This window comes from Neltuma alba, unplaced genomic scaffold (genome assembly GCF_004799145.2).
Source record: "Neltuma alba isolate B1F8T4 unplaced genomic scaffold, ASM479914v2 tig00012557_pilon, whole genome shotgun sequence".
Taxonomy (NCBI): Eukaryota; Viridiplantae; Streptophyta; class Magnoliopsida; order Fabales; family Fabaceae; genus Neltuma; species Neltuma alba.
This window is the reverse complement of record NW_021637014.1, coordinates 38582-63892: the sequence shown is the minus strand read 5'-3', so window position 1 is coordinate 63892 and position 25311 is coordinate 38582. Positions and strand designations below refer to the sequence as shown.

At 34.1% G+C, this 25311-nt stretch overlaps 1 protein-coding gene and 1 long non-coding RNA gene across 2 annotated transcripts; one reads left to right on the top strand and one right to left on the bottom strand.

Moving 5' to 3' along the window:
- Positions 1 to 927: 927 nt before the first annotated feature.
- On the top strand, positions 928 to 24243 carry LOC114728574 (uncharacterized). Its single transcript, XR_003738676.1, has 3 exons — positions 928 to 1054; positions 8336 to 8338; positions 24234 to 24243. It is a non-coding gene; the product is annotated as an uncharacterized LOC114728574 (long non-coding RNA).
- Positions 12989 to 18735, bottom strand: LOC114728573 (putative ABC transporter C family member 15). Its single transcript, XM_028915481.1, has 10 exons — positions 18013 to 18735; positions 16246 to 17675; positions 16032 to 16118; positions 15351 to 15950; positions 15087 to 15251; positions 14690 to 14984; positions 14004 to 14524; positions 13835 to 13898; positions 13319 to 13558; positions 12989 to 13215 (listed from the first exon to the last, which is right to left on the bottom strand). The coding sequence occupies exons 1-10, from the start codon at positions 18557 to 18559 to the stop codon at positions 13091 to 13093; spliced, it is 4074 nt and encodes a 1357-aa protein (XP_028771314.1). The 5' UTR covers positions 18560 to 18735; the 3' UTR covers positions 12989 to 13090.
- Positions 24244 to 25311: the final 1068 nt, after the last annotated feature.

Below are 25311 nucleotides of genomic sequence, written 5' to 3'. Positions count from 1 at the left end.
AAGTTTGCCAACCTAAAGACAAGGAGGGTTTATCTTCTAAACATCAAACACAAAAGAGAAGAGGTCCCAACAAAAAGTAAAAAGGGGCACAAAGTCCCAGAAAAGCAAGAAAACCTTCAAGAAAAACAAGAGACCTACCAAAAAGAAACTTGACTTGGCAAAAGTCAAATACTATGCTTGTCACAAGAAGGGACACTTTTCTAAAGAAAAAGTTGAACTCTTCTCGACATGGTTAGGTCCATGATGACTCAAGCAAAACTACTAATCTCGTACTGGGGAGAAGCGCTTTCAAATGCTACTTTTATACTTAACCATGTGCCCTCAAAATCAGTCATCCCAACATCTTAAAAGCTATGTATAAAACAAAAGCCAGACCGAGTGTCCTAAGACTTTCAAGATGTGCTGCATATATTCATGACTCCTTGTCCTTATGAGCTATAGACAAAATGATGATGTGGCCAAAAGGGTATGTCTTAGTTGGTGAAAATTTGGACTAGGAGTCATGAACATATGTAGCACATCCATAAGGTCTTAAGACACTCAGGTCTGGATTGTGTTTTGTCCAGAGCTTACAGGGCACTGATGTGACAACCGTACTTTCAAAACCATTTTTAGATTAAATCCAATAATTTAGTTGAATGATTAACCATGATAAAAAAGAAACCTTCAAATTTTAAAATCACTATCATGGTTAAAAGAAATAAACTTATATTACGAGCAACATTGATCATTAACTTGGGCCTTGGACTTATGAAGTGTAGAAATATCATTCAACTATTAGTCCAAACCAAACTTATACTTTCAAACACATGAACTGATGAATCATTTTAATATAAGTCATGGAACCCATTAGTCAAAAGTCAACACTATCAAAGGAGCGTAATACACAAAGTCCTAAATATCTCTGGCCTTCTAACGACCCCCATATCAAATAGTAGTAATTAAAAATATTAGTTTACAGTATTAGAGTATATGGGCCCTATGTGGCAGTATATAACAAATCAGCGCATAAAACAAAAGTCGAGAGGCTATATAAGCTATAACAACATGCTATGTTTCCGGAGCCTTCCCTGATGGGCCGCTACCTGAACTATCACCTGAAGATACTAAAAACCACAGGATGAGACAAACGCCTCAGTAACCAACTTTCCAACTCATCATACATACTAACATGTACTCGTGAGGTGTCAAGTGGGACAGTTAATAATTCTTGAGAAATATAAATATATCCATCAACATATAATTTCAATCATCCCAACCTCACTTTGGGAGCTAACACACAAGCCATATAAGTCTATCCATCACTATGGGGGATCAATCAGACATATAGGCCTGTCTCTCACTATAGGGGTTGAAGGAAGAAGCCAACCAATGTGCACCAATGGCGGCCTTACTACGTGGTAGGATATGGTTCAATCCAAAATCCAAATAACAACCAATCATTCACAATATAACAAAAATATCTCAATCTTTTTTCAGTGTAATCCATAAGATATAAATGATATATCTTTCCAAACTTCTCCATCACAATTCCAAAAATCCCACAAGACAATTTTTATAGCTCAAAAGTTATAATATATCTACCCGAGTTCCAAATAACAAATACTATTCTAAAATAGCCAAATACTCACAAACAACATATTAGCACATATAACAAGTGGAAAATGGTTACCTCTCACCAAAGCAATAAAAAGAATTACCACAAAGTCAATCATTTGCTCAACTAATAATTAATCTACACAATTAATAACAACATATTAATATAAGATAATTAATTAAACTTCTCTATATTAGTTAAATTTCTAATTTAATTTAATTTTTATTTTAAATTCTCGCAGCTCTCATAACCCAAAATTAAGTATAACTTAAAATTTCCTAAAAGCCAAATTATTTATTTACAACCCCCAAATTATTTACTTTAATAAAAAGAATTTTCCAACATTTTCAAATATAAAATTTTTATGTTCTAAATTCTAAAAATCTCATTTTCAGTTTAAACCTCAAAATCAAACTATCAAAAATTTAATAATATTTCAAATATTTATAAATAAATAATCTAGTCAAAACTTTAATGATATAACTATCATATATATATATATATTCATGAATAATAAACTTTTTAGCTAAAATAATTATTTTAAAATCTCCAATTACCCGATAAATAAAACTAAACCAATTAAAATCTTAATAATATGTCAAAGTACCCAAATAAATTATTTAACTTAATTTTAATCGGTAAAAATATAATATAATCATATATAACAAATTTTTCAACTAGGAAAATTCATTTAAGCATTAAAACCAACAAATGGACAAATCTAACCGATTAAAATTAACAACTCATTTACCTCTAAATTTTCATGATCATCTTTTACCAAAACCCCATATTTACATCATATATAAGTTTCAAAATTTTCTCTAAACACTATAGTAATACTGTCATTAGGAAGCATAAAATATAGGAAATATTCATGAAGAAAGTTTGATGAAAAGAAGTAATTTCATGTACCTAAATTATCCCTAAAGCTTGTGTTACTCTTCAAAGTGTCAAAACTTCTCTGCTCCTCTCTTGTTCTCTCTGTCTCTAATTCTCTCTCTTTCTCTCCTTGTCTCACGCACTCTCGCCTTCTGCCTCCTACTCTCTTTTATTCTACAATTCCAACCGCCCGTCACAAATTTTCCTCCTTGCATTAACTCCTCCTCCCCTAAGTCTTCCTCCTCCTTTCTACACGCTACCCATTTTCCACTCTCTCCCAATTTTCAACCTTCAAATTTCAACTTTCCACCAAATTAGGTGGAAAGTTGACTCTATTATATATATATATATATATATATTAAAATATTAGGATATTATAACTGAGGTGACTAATTTTGAGGGTAGATGGTTAAGTATAAAAGCAGTATTTAAAATTGCTTCTTCCCAATATGAGATTGGAAGTTCTACTTGAGCCATTATGGACCTAACCATATCAAGAAGAGTTTCATTTCTTCTCTTAACAACGCTATTTTGTTGTGGGGTGCAAGAAATAGTTAATTGCCTAATTATTCCTTTGTTATCACAGAGTTCCTTGAATTGGTCAGATAGATACTCTCTACCCCTGTCAATTCTTAAGGACTTGACTTTGCAACCCAACTAATTCTCTACAAGGTTAAGGTATTTTCTGAAACATTCTAAGGCCTTTCACTTGTGTGAGATCAAGCAGATATACCTATATTGCGAGAAATCATTGATGAAGGTAATGAAATACCAAGCTCCATGCTTTGCCCTCATACTCATAGGTCCACAAATGTCAGAGTGCACTAACTACAAAGCATACTCTGCTCTAGATGCCTTTCCAAAAGGCTTCTTTATGGCTTTACCGACTAGGCAATGCTCACACAGGGACATTTATTCTTTAGATACATTTTTCAGCATACCCTCATTTTCTAGTTTGATTATACATTCTTAACCAATTATCTAAGTCTAGCATGCCATACATAATAGTTCATGTAAGAAGTAACAACATAGTAAGAACTAGAATTGAAATTATCACTAAAATTTTCCAAAACAAAAAATCTATCCAAAGTATAACCAAATTCGATAAATTTGGTCCCATGTTTAATGTCAACAACATAATTATGAAAGTGAATAGCAAAATAAAACTTAGTTAAAGACATGACAGAGACAAGATTTCGCCAAATATCTAGAGCGTAGAGAACTTCCTCTAAGACCAGGGTTCGTCTTCTTTATAGGTCAACTTGCAGGTGCCAATCCCTTTTACTTCTACCCTTGTGTTATTTCCAATGTAAAGCCATATGCTCTTACTTAGTAGCAAATGAAAATTTATGAAGTTTCCATAATCTGTTACACTTGACTCTATAACCCATATAGGATTAACTTTTACTATAAAAGAAGTACTAGAAACATAAAAAATACAAAGGGTTTAAAGCTAATACCTTCTACTCAGGGTAGTCTTTGGTAAAGTATCCCTTCTTGTGGCAAGCATAGCACTTGACTTTTACCAAGTCAAGTTTCTCCTTGATATGCTTCTTGCCTTTCTTAAATATTTTCTTTTCTTTCTGGGCCTTAGGGCCCTATTTGCTTTTTTATTGGGACCTTTGCACTTTTGTGTTTGACATTTGGAGGATGAACCCTTCTTGCCTTCAGTTAAGTATGCTTGGTTGGTGGACTTTGTAGCCTCCAGCCTTTCATCCTTAAGTTCTATGTGGCATGTCACATCCACAAAGGTTGTTATGCTCTCATTGTTTGTGAGGTTGACTTCATATGCTCCCAACTAGTTGGGAATGATCTTATGTAGCATGAACCTGCTACTCATCACAAAGAGTATGCAATTAGAAGATCAGAATAATCTTATGCTCCCAGCTCTTGAATCATGTTTCACATGTCTCTCAAGTGTTACATAATTGGTGTGTTAGGCCTCAACTTGTCAGAAATGTACTAAAAACCAGACTAGTGTATGAACTAGTCGAAGCAGTAGGTTAAGGGTCAGTGAGTTAGATCAAGGTTAGCTTGGGGTCAAACTGGTGGTAATTAAAATAATTTAATTAAATTGAAATGTGTAAAAATATTTACTAATAAAATTGTAAATTCAAATTATTTTATTACTAGAATATAAATGCATTTTCCTCATCATTTCTCTCTCATTCATGTGCCCTCTGTTGTCCTTTTGTCATATTTTCTTTCTTCCTAATGCCATTAAATCATTTCACTCGCACTCTATTGTCAAATCACCATTCTTCAAATCCTCAAGTTAAACATAAACCTCCCCTCCTACAAAAGAAAATCTACATCCAAAATCAAGGTTCATCATCTATCATGCGCTACCTCTTTCATTCATCAATCACCATCGCTAACTCTTCAATCTTCACTTCTATCATCAGAATCCACCATTTTGATACCACAGCTTGTTGTCCTCCCCAAATGTAGATGCATCATCAATATTGGCTCTTGTGGCTTACTCTTTCTTTCATTTTCCTTTCTCACTTTTCTTCTCTCTTCGTCTACCCCGCCCTCTATTTTTTTTAGTACCTCAAAAAGTTAACCTGAGTAACTCACCTAACTTGGTGGGTTACACTAGTTGCCACCAGGCCATACTAATTTTAGGTAGTCCATGTTGGTTTAGGGAGGGAACCAAATCAGACAAATGGTCAGTTTGCCAGTTTTTGGTCAGAATTGGCTAGTTTGGTTTGGTTTTAAACACTATACTTGTAAGTGTCAAACTTAACGGTGAGCCTTCTTGGTTTAGTAGTAGAAGTGCCATCAAACTTATCCTTTAAGGCTATCCATATGGCTTGGAAAGTTGCACAATCTTCGAACTCACACATAATGTCGTCTGCCATGGCACTTAGCATCATCACCCGAGTAAGACTACTCTTTTGTTTATAGGCAGTATATGCCTCTTGCTCCCTTTGTGATGCTCCAATGTCAAGTTGCTCAAGCATAGTTGATAGGATATCTATAATCTCTTGCTCCTCCAGGTCATAAGAGATTTTCTGGTGCCACATGTTGTAATTATATCCATTCAGCTTATAACCTTTGTTCAACTCAGCTATTATGAACTTTGTGGCCATTTAGGATATATTACTTTTACATAAACAATTATGCATTTAAAATAATGATATACAATAACAATTTAATGTCCAAACAAGAACAAGAGTAATTGGATGAAAAGATTGCCAATTTTACAATTAGGAGTTAACTGGGTTGGCTCTCATCTCACTCATGTAGGTTCCCTTCTCATCTTCTCACAGTTAGTTTGTTCAAACTTATCTCCTTATTGAAGCTTGTGGATTTCACAATCTAAAAGTAGCTCCCACTCAATTAAAGCAATTAAAAAACAAAATATTATTCATCAAAATTGTCAAACAATTGCAATATGGTTCGTATTTTCAAAAGGTCTAAAAAAACCATAACAACTTTTAAAAAGAAACTAATAAGCATAATCATGATTTAAAGCTCAAAAGTATGATAGAACAAGGTCTCTTTGTGTTCCACAAAAATGTTTTCCAGGTGCACGTTTAAAACGTCCTTCCAAAAACTTGTGGGGAAATTGTTGCCACGTCTAACAAGCGCTTTATAATATTATATTATCATATTTGCATAAAACACAGTATCGTTATGGGTTATGATACTTGAGGTGTATCGATGTAAGGCATCATGCAGATTTCCCACATATTTACTGTCACGAGCATCCCTCTTTTCCACTTTCCTAATCAACTTCTTGTTAGTTTCTCCGTCCACCTCTTCATTGATAGCCTTAACGAGCAAGGGTTTCCTCCTCATCACCTTTTATATCATTTAGGATACTGGAGCCTTGAGTAGACAGAGCCTTCACCCTATGTTGATACTCCATGCTTCTCTACTTTTCATATTTTGAATTTCATTATCAAACAACGAAGAATAAGAGAGGAAAGTCTCGTAGTCGTGACTTGCCATGACTTACTTATAACTCATTAATTACATTAAAATTTTTAATTAGAAAATTTTTCTTGGAGAAAAAATGAGGTGAAAGCCCCCCCAAAAAAAATAGTCAAAAGGCATAAAAATGTAATAAAAACACACATTATTTGTAAAAATATCCAAAAATTCATATTAATATGAAGCTCATGAACTTAGGGAATTTTTGGATCAAACTGTGCTCAAATAAGACTTCCCACATGCCCTCACAAGCCCCTAAAAAGCCTAGGAATAAAAAATTCATGAAAAATGGAAAGCTATAGCAAATCCCACTCTTAAGGGGTGGCGCAGATATCCATGTACCATCTTTTAGGCCTCTATTGCTTTTGGGCAGCATTCTGTTGGACTCCATATGTCATCACGAGTGTATTAGTGTTTTTATGTTGACCAATAGGCTTAGGGGTAGGCCTTATGTACTGCCTAAGCTTCTGGACCTACCTCCTCCTCCTCTTTTTTTTTTAGAAGAAAAAAAACTCTTCTTTTAACACCCCCGGATCCAAGTCTAACTGTCCCCCCCCTTTTTTCAAAAACATTTTTTTAAAGGAATGACTAGGCCAATTAGCCCAATACACTACATTCCACTTAGTGAAGCATAGTGCTTAGGGGTGCCTCAAAACAGAGTCATTTTAGGTCCCTTAGGTCATCTTCTACCTCCAACTAGGTTGCCCTAACCCGATTAGAGGTCCGATAAGTCCATCGCGACCAACCACCTTCTCTCTTTTGTTTCTCCCTCATCCGACATCTATTTGACATGTTTTTTGGTGTTGTTAGGATCATCTTTTCATGAACTACATGTCTACACTCTTTGTTCACACAAAAGGACTTGATTTTAAAGACCCAAAAACTCACCTCCATGAACATTGTAGCCATTGATTCAAAAACACAAGGGGCAGCGTTTTTACTGGGAAGAACATTATAAAATGTTCTCTCTTTAGGTTTAAAAGAAAGCTTTATCCTCTTCTTTTAAAAAAACATTTGAAAATTTTAACCTTTTATATGAAGCCATTTGCATTTTGAAACAATACGAATTTTGAGAGGAAAAAACTTCAAGAAACCAAAGACACAGCCTTCGCCAAAATAACAAAGTGTTCAATTCTTAAAAAAAGCAAAACAAAAAAAACACGTGCAAAAAAAAGGAAAACCTATTTCTTTTAGAAGTAGCACACATTGTGAAGAAAAAATGCATATATAACATATAAAAAAAAAGCATAGACAGTGGAAGAAAACAAAATCACGTGTGAAAGAAACATAACCATAGGAACAGGTAGGCTCTAATGCCAATAAAGGAAATACAAGAAATAATCAAAGGGAGGAGAGAGAAAACATATCAGGTCAATTCCAGGTGATGATGCTGATAGCTCATGTAGTACCAAGACTACTAGAGCCTTAGAAAAATGGCACAGTAGATGCACCGAAGAGAGAAGAGATAACTAGAATGCTCAACAGTTGGGGTGAAGAGAAATTAGCTGAGACACTTCCTATTTATAGGGTTTGGGTGACCCTTATTTCAGGAAGGTGTGATCCCAATCATTTATTGTAAGATAATATTCTGATTCCACAATCAACAATCAATGTCTGATTGATTTATCTCTAATTAATCAAGTCCTTAATACTTGATTAAATATTCCCCAATCAGTCAATTATTTCCTCTAATTTATGGCTGATTTTCTTGATTGGAAAGATTCACTTCTCTTGGATGAAGTAGTCCAACCATAAAGGACAGACTTAGGCCCAATCTCTTTGAATTTTGAAATAAAAGACATAAGTGAAGCAGAATATATCTTAGGAGTCAAGATAAAGAGGGATCGCACAAAAAAGTTAGTCTTTATCTCCAAAAAATATATATAACTAAAATCCTTGAACGATTCAACATGAGAGACTGTAAACCTATGGATACCCCTGTTATTAAGGGATATAACCTAACTAAAGATATGTAGCCTATAAAAGAATCTGATATATAGCACATGAGAAGATTCCCATACTCAAGTGTAGTTGGTAGTTTGATGTATGTAATGATTTGTACAAGACCAGGCATATGTTTTACAGTTAGACTTATAAGATGTTTCTAGTAAAACTTGAGTGTGAAACACTGAGAAGCCGCAAAGAGAATCATGAGTTACCTAAAAGGAACCATGGACTACGAGTTGTGCTATGACAGTAATAACATGCACTTGGAAGGATTCTTAGATGCTAGGTGGGCTAAAGATCTCAATGAGCGCCACTATACTTCAAGATAAGCATTCCTCCTGGGTAATAAAGCAATTTCCTGAAGAAGTAAGAAACAGACATGTGTGTGTTTATCTTTCATGGAAGCAGAATATGTGGTGTGTTCTGCCACTGTGCAAGAAGCTATATGGCTTAAGAGGTTCTTAGAGCAATTAGCAACAAACAACGCAATTGTGATAGCCAAGCAGCAATAGCTTATGCTAAGGACCCAAAATATCACAACAAGACTAAGCACATAGACATTAAATATCATTTTTTTAAGAGATATGATTGATAAGAAACAAGTCACTATTCAAACGTTTCCACTCAAAAGATAATAACTGATCCCCTTACAAAGCCTATAGCTAGAGACCTTTTCATTAAACATGTAAAGGCTATAAGCATGTGTAGAACCTGATGTATTGAATCTTGTTTCATTCAATAAAGTTACGCACTCCCTTTTCAAAATCATTCAGTGGTATACAACGCTTATAGTGTTGTACAGGATAAGGTTGACTTTCTCACATCTGTATACACCTTTAAACATTCATGAGGAACACAAAAGATGAGACATTGCATGATGCCAATCATATAGTAAGAATTATGGAACGGTTGAGAAGTATCACTGCACATATGTGACCTCAACTAGACTTGAGATGAGACTTGCATGTGGCATAGGTGGAATCATGAATAGTCACATAGTTCATGAAACTTGTTGGCCAAATAAAGAACTCATCTTGAAAGACATTGTAATTCGTCAAGCGAAAAGTTGTAGTTTAGGCACTAAGTGTGCCTAGAACTAAAGTCTGCACAATGACAATAAAGAAAAAATGACGCTCGCTTTTAATAGATTAAGACGAACATTATGACATGCAATTCATACTACATGTGTTTCTATTAACTGTAACTGGGAAGATCCCTTGTCCCACTCCAACGTGAGTCCCTAAAAAGAATAAACCTTTTATGACGCCCTTAAGACTTAGACGGTATCATGAAGAGACAACCTAGTGCTTGCTATCTTGGCTTGCACCCTGTGATCATGAGAGATCTAGTCTAACAAGTAAATACCAAGAAAGCGACAAAGCTTTACTTGAGTAATGGCTATATACTAGTATCTGAGACATGTCTCTTGTAAGAAATTTGAACAATTTACACATGTGGATGCTACATATAAAAGTAGGCAATCTGAGTTAGATGAACTTGACTCGAGAGGGATTAGACGCATCATAAGAAAAATGTAAGGGTAAATCTGGGGCATTCAAGGCAGTATCCAAACATGCTTGGGATGTCCTTGTGTATTGGCTCAGCCTTAAGAGCTTCTAGTGAACAAGCATCCAAAGTTGAAGACTCATGCCCATGCAGTCACAACAAAGCACCAAGTATGAAATGAGAAGGATAGGAGAATTGCACAATGGTCAACCTATTAAGTGTGAGTAGGAGATTGTAGACATTTGGCCCATGTTAGCCTTTAACGGGCCGAACTACTTGATCTAAGAGAAGAGAATCTCTCTAACAATCACAAATCAGAGGCAATAATTGACTAATTTGAAAATATTCAATGCAGCATTAAAGACTTGATTGATTGAAGAGAAATCAATCAGACATTGATTGTTGATTGAAGAATCAGAATATTATCCCACAATAAGTATGGGAGATTGCACCCTCCTAAAAGAAGGGTCACCTAGACCCTATAAATAGAAGGTGTCTCAACTCATTTCTCTTCACCCCAACTGTTAAGCTTTTTGGTTATCTCTTCTCCTCTCTCTGATGCATCTGCTATGCCATTCTTGCCAAGGCTCTAATAGTCTCGGTACTGCGTGAGCTATCAGTATCACAAACTAAAACCGACCCGGTATATTTCTCTCTCCTCTCTCTGATTTTTTCTTGTCTTTCCTTCAGTTACAATTACGAATTGTGTAGATCAGATTTTTAATAGTTCAAATTTATTTGTATTTATACTAATAATTTCATTAAAAAAACTAAATTTTAACCATCCATTTTTTTTAATCCTAAGAATGATAGGAAAGGGAGAAAACCCAAGCCCTGATCTTAATTAGTGAAAGAAACTTTGATTGTTTAAACATGAGGTCTTAAATTTGAATATGTGTGAACGTAGAAAACATATTTTTGGGAAAGTTATCCGTATTGGACTCGAAAATGATCAAATCTAACTCAATCATGTAGTTATATAAAATTGGTTCAATCAAGCCAATGCCTTTGTATTTTCCCCAAGTCTTAAGCTTAATTATAATTTATTTCCCACTAATTTTTGTTCCCTTAGGTTATTACACAACACATTTTCGAAGGTTTAATTATCAATTATTCATAATGAATATCCACCTAAGATCCAAAGAGAATTTCCCTATTATTAACTATACATTAGAAAATGCAATCATCAAGAATTAATTTACTATAATGGCTAGAAAAAGGAATTAATTTACGGTAGTCAGCATTAATATGGAGAGATTATAAGGATTTGCTTTCATATAATACCCAGTTCATACGAATATAAAAAGAATATTTCTTTAATTCCCATCTCTGCTCTTCAACAAAATCATGTCTCTTATTCCAAAAATCTAACAAATACTTTATTATATTGTCAATAATTTTATATAATAATATTGCTACTGCCTCATATCCTTAATATAAGAGTTAGTATAACATTCAGTTTGATCATAAATATAAGACTCTAATCCATTTTGTCTTTTATATTTAGTCATTTAAAAAAAAGAAGTTCTTGTAGTAGTAACGCATATTAAAGATTCTATCAAATAGTAATTCTAACTAAAACATATGATTAGCAAAAGTATTTTAGGGAAGGTAACATATATTTATTACAAATAACTAATTGAACAAATTTTTTTAATTTACTTAAATTAGTCAACTAGCTCTTATGTTAAGTACCGGAGGTAATATAACATTTAGTTGGTTGTATAAAAAGTTAAAAACTTCCACGACTCTTGCGTATCCACGGAGGATGGCTGGGACAAGTGCATTGCCTAATACCCCCTCCATTTTTATGTTTAAGTTTAATTATTTACAGAACTCAAGAAAATTATTTAAAAATAGTATATGTTCTTAAAACTATCGTAATTATTTTAAAAATCCTTTAATTAAATTCAATAAATACTACCATAATTTTATTCAATTTTTGTAATCCCTGTCTCCACCATAATCACTCAACAATATCTATATCAAGGGCAATATTAAAAAATATTAATTACATAGATTTTATAAAATAACTTATAAATAGGAACATAAAAAGCTTTTAGAAGACAACTAATAAATAAAAATAAATGGAGTAAGCTAGATGAGGACCGGCCTAACGGCTAGTCAAAAATTGGGGAGAATCAGGATTTAAAAAAAAAAAAAAACTTAAAATTTAGGTAATAGTTCTAAGCTATATATTATGCATATTTATATGTTATAAGCATTGAAATGAAAAATGAAGACTAGTAAAGAAATGTGCCCAAAAAAACGGGTATATGTTTATAAAACAGTAATTTTAAAATACATGCATGCATTGGACCAATCCTTTTATGGCATTTATACAAAGCACAGTCCAACTCAACAAGGAATATAATAAGTTGAGTAACAAGTGTAAGTTATAACATCTCTCTGGTTTTTTTTTATATTATTATTATAAGTACCCTTTTTTAGTCTCTCTCAACTATAAGTAGTTTAGAAGTTAGATTTTTTTTTTTTTTGGGGGCACAACAGGAAGACCCCATCACCCATATCTGATGTCTTTCCTATACCTGGCCCTCTAACATGGGTTAGATATCCAAGACAGATTACATTCTCTACTGACAAATGTGCTTCTTAAAATATGTATTTGTGTTTTTCTTAAGGGGGCCATTGCTACTTATCATCTCAACCAACACATCTTTTAAACATAACAATATAACCATTTAATTTTTAAAATTACTAGGAGTTTGAGAAAAGGATAAAATAGTTATATCAAATAGACAAATAATAGTTATAGTCTTAATGTATTGATGCTTAGTACTTTTTGGTTAGCTGCACGGAAATTTATTGTCTTGGTGAAAAGGCCCTACTAATTATTGCATGCTTGATCAGATGATCATCGTAAAGAAAATTAGACCTTCAATCCTATCAATTGAACCAAGAGTTACATCTTCATCTGTCATTGAGATTACTAAGAGACTGTTGTTAACAGCAGATTCCATTAAGTTACAATATTTATCAGGATTGAGACACAAGAAAAGCAAGTGACTCATGTCAAAGTCAGAATCCCCAGTCGATATTGAGTTATTCATCCTAACTTCCCTAATGTGATGAATGAATCAAGTGACTTTGAGCATCTACCTAATGCCAGAACTTAAGATGCTCGGCAATCTACCCTTTTGTTATGTACGGTTGAGTTTTGGTTGCGACTTATTCAGAACTTCCTCTCTGTTAGTGTCTTCACATTGTGTCATTTTGGCAATCACTCTGAGTTGATCTCCTCAAAAATTCTGATACTAGCTTTGAGAATGATGATGAATTGTTCTCTAGTAGCTTAGCTGGGTGATCAAACTCTGCAATCCTCCCTGCACATATCAGAATATTAGCACTCAAGGAATGATATGATATATTAAAAAGATACATGTTCTTCCCTAATTTCTTATTTGGACACAATGAATCTTCAAATACCTTCATCGAGAACCAATACAAGGTCATTATCAATAACTGTAGGAATCCTGTGTGCTACTGTAATGACCGTGCATTCACTTGTCTCTTCTCTGATAGTCTTTTGAATTAAATTATCAGTCGTCGTGTCAATCGATGCAGTAGCTTCATCAAGAACCAAAATTCTTCTTTTCTTCAATAGCAGCCTGGCAAGACAAACAAGTTGCCTTTGTCCAACACTCCAATTCTCTCCATTCTCGGCCACTGCAGCATTGTTCGAATTCAATTAAATTTCAAATTGATAAGGGGGTGTATTATGTTTCATATATATATATATATTAGATTGGATCCTTTACATTTATTCATTCATGCATTTGGAAGGAAATAACACAAGAGAACGTAAATGTTCATAGACTTGACATCTTATCATTACACTCATCCAATGTTTTCTTTTAATCTCTATTAATGCGCCATTTACATTTAGTCTTATGTGTGTAGGAAATGCGGATGAATACAGATATCACGTGCATATATTTATACCTGATGCGTCAAGAAGCCTTGGGTCCTTCCTAACTATATCAGCAAGATGGCACTTACGGAGAACCTGGACAGTCAAGTCTTCTTAGCACTGAGATATATAGATTTTTTTTCCCCCCAAGAAGATATATAGAAATTAACATTTTTAAGAAAGAGTTCTTTTGATGCTAACCTCCCAAAGTTCTTGATCTGAGTGTTGCTCTAGAGGATCCAAGTTGTTCCTTACAGTACCTTGAAACAAGGTAGGATCCTGAGGAATTATGCCAAGCCTGGATCTCAAATCCTTTAGCCCAATCTTGCAAATATCCAAACTATCAATAAGTATCCACCCTACTGAAGGCTCCACCACACGGAAGAGAGCTTGCACTAAGGTGGATTTTCCACTTCCTGTCCTCCCTACAACTCCAATCTTCTTGTGTCCTGGAAATGTGCAAGTGACACCTTTGAGAACCATAGGAGCTGCAGGATCATACTGAATATGGAGATTGTGAAGTTCAATTTTTCCCTCCGTAGGCCACTCTATTTGGGGTCTGCAATCTTGAATTATCAATGGAGCTTCACTTGGTATCTTAGTGAATTGCAGTATTCTCTCCACTGATATCATTTTGTTTTCCACATTGCAGAGGTTCCATATCACCCAAGCCTGAAGAACACTCAAGTTCAAACCATAAGCAGCTACCAGACCTGCCAAGCCTGAAAATTAGACAAAGCAATTGTTATTTGACAAACATCACATTAACGCAAGATTAAACATAAAATGAAAATGTTGTCCTCCTGAAGAGTTCATTATTGAGAATTCAGATAATAGATTGTTTATCTGATACATGAAACTGCTAAGTAGATGGAGGAGGAGCTTACTGGGATCAATGGCAGACCTTGGCAGTGTAACCAAGATGATGAGAACGAAGAAGAAGACCAGATTAAAGAGAAAGTTTATCCTAATAGATAACCATTCCATGGTGGCATAATTATGAAATGCCACACGAGAATAATCATCAATTAGAGCCATAACTTTCCCATAAAATCTTTTCTGTTGATTGAAACAACGGATTGTGGCCACCCCAGCAATTGATTCTGAGAAGTGATGCAAGATTGGAGCCTTCCTTATTCCTACCATCCTGGCCAATTCTCTGGCAGTAGTAATGTAATAAGCCTGCAAAGATTCATAATTCCTCCCTGAAGAGAGAATTTGACCATAGAGGTGGCTTCCTCATTATCTACCTTGAATTCAGATGAAAAGGTTGATATATTTTACCTGATACCAGATGGAGATCGCAAGCACGACAAGAAAGAAAAGAATGACTTGCCAAGCAACCTGGGACATCAGGACGATGATACTCAACAACTGGATAAGTGCAAATACTAGTCCTGCTAATCTGTACGGTATATCTGTGTCCACTGTACTTTGATCTGTGGAACACTGCAATAAAAAAGAGAAATATTAAAACAAATTACAAGAATTAATATATGCCAAAGGAAGTAAATAACTAGCAAGTTCATAATATTAATGGAAACTGACCCTATTCAAGATTCTGCTTGACGGGGTGGTATCGAAAAAAGAAACGGGAGCTCTGAAAACCGATGTAATCATTTGTTGGTAAAGACGTTGAGCTGTCTCTACAGCAATTTTTGCCATGAAAATAGCCCTTCCTAGTATGAAGATGGAACTGCCACCAGATAGCAAAACAAAGGTCCCTATAAGCATTTCTTTACTAACACTGCCTCTTTGTTCTGCCGCCCAAGCAATCCAATAATTGCTTCCAATTTGCATTCCTTGAAAGAGAATTTGGCATAAGAGAATAATGGGAACAAATGCGCCTTTATAAGCAAACGTGACGAAGGTTGAGTAAACACTCCAATCAACTCGACCCGTCTCTGCTTTCTCTTCTTTGGTTCTCTCCAACTCTTTCCTGTTTTCTTCAAGGTTTGTTTCAGCTACTTTTATTTGCTGTATTTGGCATGGTGTACAGTTCTTGGATAAGGATTTATACTCGCAGCACGGTCTAATTTGTTTGATTGTTTCCTTATGAGCAGCCATTTGGTCAACAAGCTCGCAAGTGTGGCATGCTATCAGGTCTTCATACTTTGCGGACCCAGCTATTTTCCCATCTTTCATTACCTACCAAAAAGTATAGGGACGGTGAGAGGTCAGAAACATATAACACTTTCTTCAGGGAAAGACAAATGCTGAGTAGCTCACCAAGACAAGATCAGCAGCTCCCAAAAATTCCAGCTGATGGGTAGCGTAAACAACTGTTTTCTCAGATAGGAGTTTCAGGAGACATTTCTGCACAACATCCCAAATTCATTGAAGTCCCTCTTTGCGTGTGTATGTGTGTCTAAAAATGTACAAATGAAAAAAGAAGCTTCAAAGTTACAAGTATTTTTATTAGTGGAAAGTAAGTAGTATTTACCTTAAACAAATGCGTTCCAGTATGAGCATCAACGGCACTGAAAGGGTCATCCAGGAAATAAATATCAGAATCATTGTAAACAGCCCTTGCCAGTTGAATTCTCTGTTTTTGGCCTCCACTTAAGTTTACGCCGCTCTCCCCTACCATGGTCAAATCTCCATCTTCCCATTGATTGATATCCTGGTGCAATGCACAGCATTCCAGGACATTCTCGTACAAGCCCTTGTTCATTTTCCTGCCAAACAATATATTTTCTCTCACAGTCCCCGATTGAATCCAAGGACTTTGGGGAACATAACTTCTACTTCCATGTACTTCAATTCCTGGGCCTGAAATCCTCGGAATCTCACCAAGCATACAGCATAGGAGGCTTGATTTGCCAGACCCCACCGACCCACATATTGCTACCTTTTGACCTTTCTCTATTTTCAACTTCTCTGTAATTTGAATGGTCGGTTTCTTGTAGTATTGATCATCAGCTTCCCATGAGTATTCGCCTGTTTTAATTTCAATGGCAATATCAGAAGGTTTCAATGTAGGCTTAGTCATGAATTGCATTTTATCCTCTTCTTTAATGAATTCTTGGATTCGATCAAGGGACACTTTCGTTTGAGCTATCATGGAGACAAGCTCAGGTAAGTTGTAGATTGGTTCTTGTAAGATGCGAAAAGTTGCTAGAGCTGAGAGTACTGTGGCTGATGTTAATTCTGTTTTCACCATTATACAGACACCAAAAGTGACCACAGAAACAAGAGTTGGTGATGTCCAAAACAGAAACGTCACTGCTGAGCAAGTATACAGATATTTCTTAAGCCAGTTCTTCTCAATTTCCCTAAGCTGATGGAGCCTCTTCAGAAATGTGGACTCCCATGAATGCAATTTCAAAATTCTCACGTTCTTTAGTATCTCTGAAGTCGCTTTAATCCTCGAATCTTTAGCTTCCATAATCTTGGAGTGAAGATTTTCCTGCATATTAGCCATGGGAGTATTGCACACCATGACCAAAACAGTGACAGCAAATGCCGCGACGGAGGGTGTGAATCCTAAATTCCTGTACAAGATAACCAAGGCCAACACAACCTGAACTGGAAGCAACCATACTCCATGAATGAACCAGCAGAAATCTCCAATCCTTTCAACATCCACACTGATTAAGTTTATGATTTTACCATGTGTTGGTCCACCACACTTGATCGATAGTGATTTGTTGTATATCAGACCTGTGAGAGCTGCACGGACTTGAATTCCTATTCGCTGAGCCCCAAAGTACCATTGTCTTTGAGTTAACGATTCCAGAGTCTTCGCCAGGAAGAAAATGAACGCAAGAATTAGTCCGTAGTGGATGCTTGAATCATTATAATTTCCCGATAAGAAATTCACGAAGTTTGTGATCAACAAGGGACCCATGTAAGAGGCCATGGTGTTGACACCTGCCCCCAAATAAATTAAATATCATTGATAAATTAGTAAATAATCAAATGATGATTCTGACAAACTCTAAAAATGAAATAAGGACGACGAGGAAAAATGTTTGTTTTTTGAATTTTTTTTCCATGGCTTCTTATTAATTTTACATGTACTGTTTATATAGATTCGCCTTATTTTTTTCAATATTTTAATCCTTGAGAGACTAGTGTGTGGTGATTAAAAAATATGCTATGGTCACGGATTAAATTTTATATATTTCTTAGATCAAAGAACAGAAAAGTTAAAAACATGTATAATTCAAGGACTAAAAATTATATTTCCAGTTAGAATGAAAATTACCTGCGAAAACTGCGTTCAAGGTCAAGGATTTCCAGATAGAATGAGCAATAGCTTTCGTCAGTGAACCGTTTTCGAGTTTTCGTTTTCGGAGTGAATCTTCGAGCATGGAAGAAGCATATTCTGCAGTTTCAGATTGAGGAACTGAAGGGATATGAGGAAGGTCAAGTTTCTGAATCTGACCTCTCCTGAAAATAGGATTCAGCCATTGAAACGTGAGCTTGCTCCATATTCCAGCATTTATAAATGCTTCCTTATCTTCTTGTTCTTCTTCTTCGCCGCCGTCCTTCTTTTGAAGCAACACTTGTTCAGATTCACTGCGTTTCCTCGTCCATACAGAAGGCAGAGCATTGAACCAGAGAAGTAACAAAAGAGGAAAGGAAACGAAATCCACCACGTTTTCCTCTAACAAAAAGAAAGACAGATCCAAGGATTTGAAATTCTTGAAGAGTTTCACAGAAACGAAGATTAAATCCAACACAGTGGCGAAGAACCACCAGAGAATCAAAACGAGAGGCCACGTTTTGTTTTCTCGGCGTATGCTCTTCATGGAGTACACCGAACCCAAGGTCGCTAAAATCCAAGTGAGAGCCAACGAAACAGAGTAATACGACACGATTTTCTCCCTCCAATATTCATGAAAGGCAAAAGCAAAGTTCAAAACAGAAAGAATAACATGAAACACAAGCGTGATTGTGGAGAAAACAACGAATCGTTTGGGTACGTGTTTCAGATATACAACATCGCTACGCCTACTTTCCCTCAAACTATCAACCAAAATCCATATCAATATAGCGATGAAGAATGCAGCATTGAGAATGCCCAATGGAGTATCAACAACAGGAGCCATGGATGAAAAAGTCAGTAATCAGAGAACATTACAATGTTTTGTTCTCGGTGAAGGAAAAAGCCAGAAAGGAGTGAAAGAAGAAGGGACGAAGAAGACAGAGAATCAGCATACGAATATGACAACAAAGGCAGTAAAAACAAAAAAGGAGCACAGGTGGTTAGGCGGTGCAGGTATGAAGAAGAAAGCACGTGGGATTGTGGATGAGGAAAAGGATTAATGGCTGAAAGAAAGAAGGAAGAAGGGGAAGGGTGAGGGCGGCTGGTTTCACTGTGTGCATTGGATGCTTCCCTTTTATACTGAAGAGACAATCCTGCTGGATCGAATCTGAGTCGTGATGGATTTTTTATGGCCTCCATGCGAGCAATTTGAAGGCTCTGGTCTGGGGAATATATGTACCGAGAAAAGAAAAGTTAAAAACATTGCAATAATGAGGATGAGGATTCTAGATTTCTAGGTGCTTTTTTTTTTTTTTAACCCGCAGATTTCTAGATACTTTACAGTTACCCTTACAAAAGGTTGGTTAAAAAAAAAAAACAGAGACGGCCGCAAGAGAGATAAATATACCACCCGTTTCAATGTATTCCTCCTGTCCTTAATATAAGACTCATTTAACTAATTTGATTAGATTAAGGAAGTTAGATAAGTTAGTTAACTATAAGAAATGTGACACATTTCTTCTAAAATACCATAATCATCTTTCTTAATACCTTCTCTCCCTCTTCTACTTAATTATAGTTGATGAAGTATCTATAAGGGCAATTTAGAGAAAATTGATAAATATGAGAAATGAGTCTTATATTTAGGATCAAAATCAACTCAACAATTGGGTCCTATATTAAGGACCGGAGGAGTACTATATTTTATTATTTTTAATTAAATTATGTTATTTTATATGATTGGTTTAACTTTAAGTTGATTATAATCTAACCTATTTACTTTTAAATCATTATCTCGATTGGTTTAGTATTTAGTCTTTTTTTTCCCTTAATTATTACTAACTGGACTAAGATCTCAGTGACCATGAACTAGTATTTTGCCCAATGGCAGGTTTTGTTTTTGGTAAAATCCTAAAAAAAATGAGGGATAAAGCTTTTCCTCTGCAGGGGCCTTGTGCAGTAAACTCCCCATGAGTGGTTGTCTGTCGTCGTAAAGTAGTCCCCGCGAAGCTTTTGGGATCTTCTGCGCAAGCCTAGCATTTCTGGTCGAGCCCGCCCAATTGTTGAATTTTAAAATTTTAAATCGGTATTAACTACTATATTAAAAAATGACTATATTAAAAAGCAAATAACAATATATTTTTATAATAATTTCTGATTTAAAATTTTAAAATTCAACTGTTTTTTTTTTATTTTCTCCTTGTTTTTCCTTTCTTGAAAAATAAATAAATAAGATGTGGGCCGCAGAAATTTTTTTTTTACCATTCTTTCTATAAATAAATACAAGCTAAAGTGGCGCCTACTACCCACATATTAATTTATTTTGCACCCAACGCTTTTTTTTTTAATTTTACTTCCAATGCCATAATTTTATTTATAATGCATCAAATATGATAGACCATAAATACAATTAGGGTGTTCAGTAAAAATGAAAAAATAAAATCAAGATACCGGATGCACCAAAAATATAACATGTACACCTAAAAAATAAGATTAAGATACTGAATATTACTTTATTTATAAATAAATGCATATTATTGAAAAATCGAATACATAAATGCTTGATTGTAGAGAGAAATCTCCCTCATTTGGCAAAATTGAAGAGGAGGGGGGCCAAAATCTCCTCTACGGTGCTCTTATTGGCTCCCCCTCAAATTTAGTTTTTTAGGGGACAAAACTTATTGACTATTTTTCTTTTTGTAATTTTTGTCACATTCTATTAATATTCATAAAAAATATTTTACTTGGCTTATCCGCTGAAACCTTAATATTTTTCAGGATGCTAAGATATTTCTATCACAGTATTCATAGTGCCCAGCATTTTCATGAAGCATTTTATTTCCGCAATTGCCCTTGCCGTCTTGTGTTCTTCTGATTTCTGACAGAACATAGGCTGTCATAATTTTCTTTCAATTAAAAAAAAAACCATTTTGTCTTATTGTACTTGCTATCTATTTCCTGAATTGAATCTGTTAATTTCTTTTAATGCAATAATGTCTTCATGCATGCATGTGCTTATTGGATTATTGGGATACTTTATTGTTCAGAGTACAGGGAAACAAGGTAAAAAAAAAAAAAAAAAGAGCACAGGGAAACAAAAAGGCTTATTTATTTAATGCATATATACTACCTTTGGTCCTTAATATAAAACTTTGTTTGATTTTTATTTTGGTCATAAATATAAGACCGCAATCTACTTTGTCTATCTTATTTATATTTTTTTTTCAAAGTAGCCCTTCTAATAATGATAGTTCTAGTCAATACATTAATTAGCAAGGATATTTTAGGAAAGACAATACCTATTTAGGACAAATAACGAACTCAACTTACTTCCTTAATCTCTTCAAATTAGTCAACTGGCTCTTATAATTAGGACCGGAGGTAGTATGTCTTAAATATTTCATGTATAAATTTATCACTCAATTTTTAAAAGAATTTCATATTATCAATGAATTTAATTTGTCACATTTACTGCAATAAATTTATATTGATTGCTCGTGTTATATTTCTCTGGCCAAGAATGCTCACGTAAATATCACCCAAAAAAATGCTCACTTAAATTTTTATTTTAATTTTAGTCTCTTAATTTTATAAAGTGCTTTTTTATTTAACCCTCACGTATTAAATACGTTGATATTGAAATTTCAAATGTTGACAAAACATTTCTTAAATACTTGACTCAAAAATTCATCATTTCAAACTCATCGTGCTAGTGTTAAAAGACTCAAGCAAGCAAGCGCAAACCATGTATAAACTTAAAAAAGTAAAAATATATTTTTATCTTTTTTCTTCTTCTTTTTTTGGGTAAAAATGAATTTATAGTTTATACTTCCTCCCAGGCTGACTTTACCGCATTTAGGACAATTATTATCATTGATTTCCATATCCCGTTCACCGTACGAATCAATCATCCACAACCCAAGTTGACAAACTTTTAATAAAACCTTCTGGATTAATAGGATCTTAGTAAATTTATTAAATAGTAATAAATACGGATTAATGCCTAACCCTTAACAGGCAGAACTAATATGGAATTGACCGATGATTCAGTTTTGTAATAATCGCATTAATCCAAAAGGTTAAAGGATGGAGAAATTATCACTGCCTATTATTTGAATGCCACGTCATTCATATGGATAGAAAGTGTAAGATAAAGTCGGTATTATCCTTATACCTAATTCCGAATTAAAAACTATCTAACAGCATTATTCCTACTTATTCCTACTCTTTCGGATAAATGTTTAAAAAAAATGTGGAGGAAAAAATATAAAATCTTAATAATTCTTTTTTTCAAATTGGCCAAAAACGTGTTTTTTTTTCCCGTGTTCTGATGTTCACGAGCCGCCAATGGGGTGGGGGATCTGTCTGCATTTGAAGGACGAGGGCCTGCAAGCCTGACATAGCTTTATAGTAATATTTTATCCTTATCTGATGAAAAGCAAAAGGTCCAGAATAATAACTTTATAAGAGCTTTACAATAATCCGTAAATTTTTTTCCCTCTTTTTTCTGCCTTCGGTTCTCAAAATTAATTAATGTCCAAAAGAATCATGTTTGAGATTTCACGCGCGAATTGCAAGGATGAATAATGAGTTACCCATTTATAAACTTCCTTTAATCTGCATATGTATAATTTATAAATAATACGATTACTTATAAAGTTTATATTTTATATAAATATTTTTTTTTAGAAATACAAAGGCTGTCTTTGAAAAAAAAGGACTAGTATCTAATCAAAAGTTTTGGACGAATGGACCAAGTTGAGTTTTGCATGGGATTTACAACATTTTCTTTGATTTTTTTTTGGTTAAATTAATATTTGTGCTTCAATAACTCTTATTTGTTAAAGTATATGTGACTTATATATAATGTTTTTATCTATTTATGAATTAATATCTTTTTTATTTAAATGTTACAGCACTTTTAAGTGTATTATTATATATATTTTTGTATATTTTAAGGAAAAACTTAAGTCAAGTTATTTTCATGTATAATTGGAGAACTTGACATATTAAATATAAATCACTTAATATAAGTATTGTTCATATTTCAACCATAATTGGATTTACTTCAATTTAACTATGATTAAGGACCCATTTAGAACAGTTTATAAGTATGATTACGGAATATTAAGTAAGCATGTGAAAAGAGTTTTGCCTTGACTTGCGTAAAATTTGCTTATAAGTGATTTCAATCGTAATGGCAAACAGAACCTAAATCACTAACTCTGGGACATTCTCTCAATTAATTTAATTACTAGTTGAATTTTCAGTAGAATAACATTTTGTTTTATTTCATTCCATTATTTGAGTTTTTTTTTTTTGGACTGACATTATTTGAGTTGTACCTGCACTGATAATATCCGGCATTGCCAAATGTTTCGTACCTAACCAACTCACTTTCTTCTTGTTTGATTGCTTATTTATTTATTTTCCTCAGTAGTTAGTAGGGTTCTTGCTCGATTATTCTCCCCTCTCTCTCTCTCTCTTTGTGCTACTCTTTGCTTATTCGTCCCACGCTTCCGCATCTTTCCAATCCCATGTTGCCATGTCGCGCCACCTAAACTGCGGTCGCCTTTTACAACCTTTGTGCTCTCACCTTTTTAACAGGCATAACTTTACGCAAACAAGCGCACCTTTAAATTTCTTTTTATTTTCTAATTTGCAACTTGTCTTATTTTAGGATTTATGATTGAATTATTTAATATTAATTACAACTACTCATACATATTTAAATACTCCTCCGGTCCTAATTATAAGAACCAATTGACTTATTTGAGGAGATTAAGGAAGTAAGTTAAGTTGGTTATTTATAATAAATAAGTGTTGTTATTCCTAAAATATCCTTGCTAATTAAGTATATTGGCTAAAACTATCATTATTAGAAGGATTATCTTGAAAAAAAATGCATAAATATAAGAGAGAAAATGGATTGGGTCTTATAATTAGGACCAAATAAAAAGTCAAATTGGGTTTTATAATAAGGACCGGAGGAGTATAAGGTTAAGATATATCAGTGGCCATCTAAAATATTTTTCCAAGTGTAACTAATGCACTAAAGCATTTTATAGTCCATCTAATTAAGGATGTGTAAGAACCCAATGGTCTAATCTAGTTCAATCTAACTTGAGGTGTTTTAATCCAGTCCAGTTTAATTCAAATAAACAATGTGATAAAAATGAACTAGATTGAACCTGGCTAACTAGTCAAATTGGAGTGAGTTCGAGACCAAGTGGGTAGACTACCTGAAGGTGAATATTTTTAAAAATATTTTGTAATTTAAAATGTTGTTTTTTATTGTTATTTAATATTATTAGAAATTGTTATGGATTTATGATCAAGTTTAATATTTTGGGATGATTTTTATTTGACTATAGGTTTTTGTTGTCCTGGTTGTATTTATTAGTATGAAATATTGATTCCCATAAAGGAAAAAATGTTTTTAAAAAAAAAAATAAAGAAAATTAAGGCTGGCGGACCTTTTTTTTTTTTGCTAAAGCATAGGTATCCTCTATTGGAGGTAATCTTATTCGAGGTACTATCGGGCACTAAATGTTGGCACCTCTCTCAGTAGGAATTCAAACCTTGGTTCGCCACGTTATGAGGGACTAATCCCTTCCACTAGATCCAACTCCTGTTAGTGTCTGGCGGACTTAAGAAACCTAACTAAATACCAACATAACTATACTAGAGGGTGTTTGAGTTCTGTTAAAAAAAAAAAAAAAAAAAAAACTCCCTCACATATTTACTTTATATACAGTAAAAATATTTTTAAAACTATAGTTTAATTTCTATCCAAACACTCTATTAGCATTATGGTTATATGATGAGAGTGTTGTCCTGCGAAAATGCTTATAAATACCTACACATTATAGATCGAAATAAGCCCAAAGTCTTTCCTTATTGTACGGTAGAATTATTTTTTAAAAACTAACTCAAAAGCCGGGGGGAAGAACTCAAACGCGCCCGGTGTATTTGTTGCAGTTTCTGGAAAAGTATACAGCACCCCTGGTCTTAAAAAAAGGTATACAGCGCCCTGGGGCTCCGGAACAAATTCGTGGAACGTTTGAATGGAGTCAAAATTATGATTTTAAAAATAATTTTATGATATGCTACCTCTTATCCTTAATGATCCTGTTTAACTTTTATTTTGATCCTAAATATAAGACTCCAATTCACTTTGTTTCTCATATTTATATATTTTTTTTTCAAAGTAGTCTTTCTAATATTGATAGTTCTAGTCAATACACTTGATTAGCAAGAATATTTCAAAAAAGACAACAACTATTTAGGACAAAT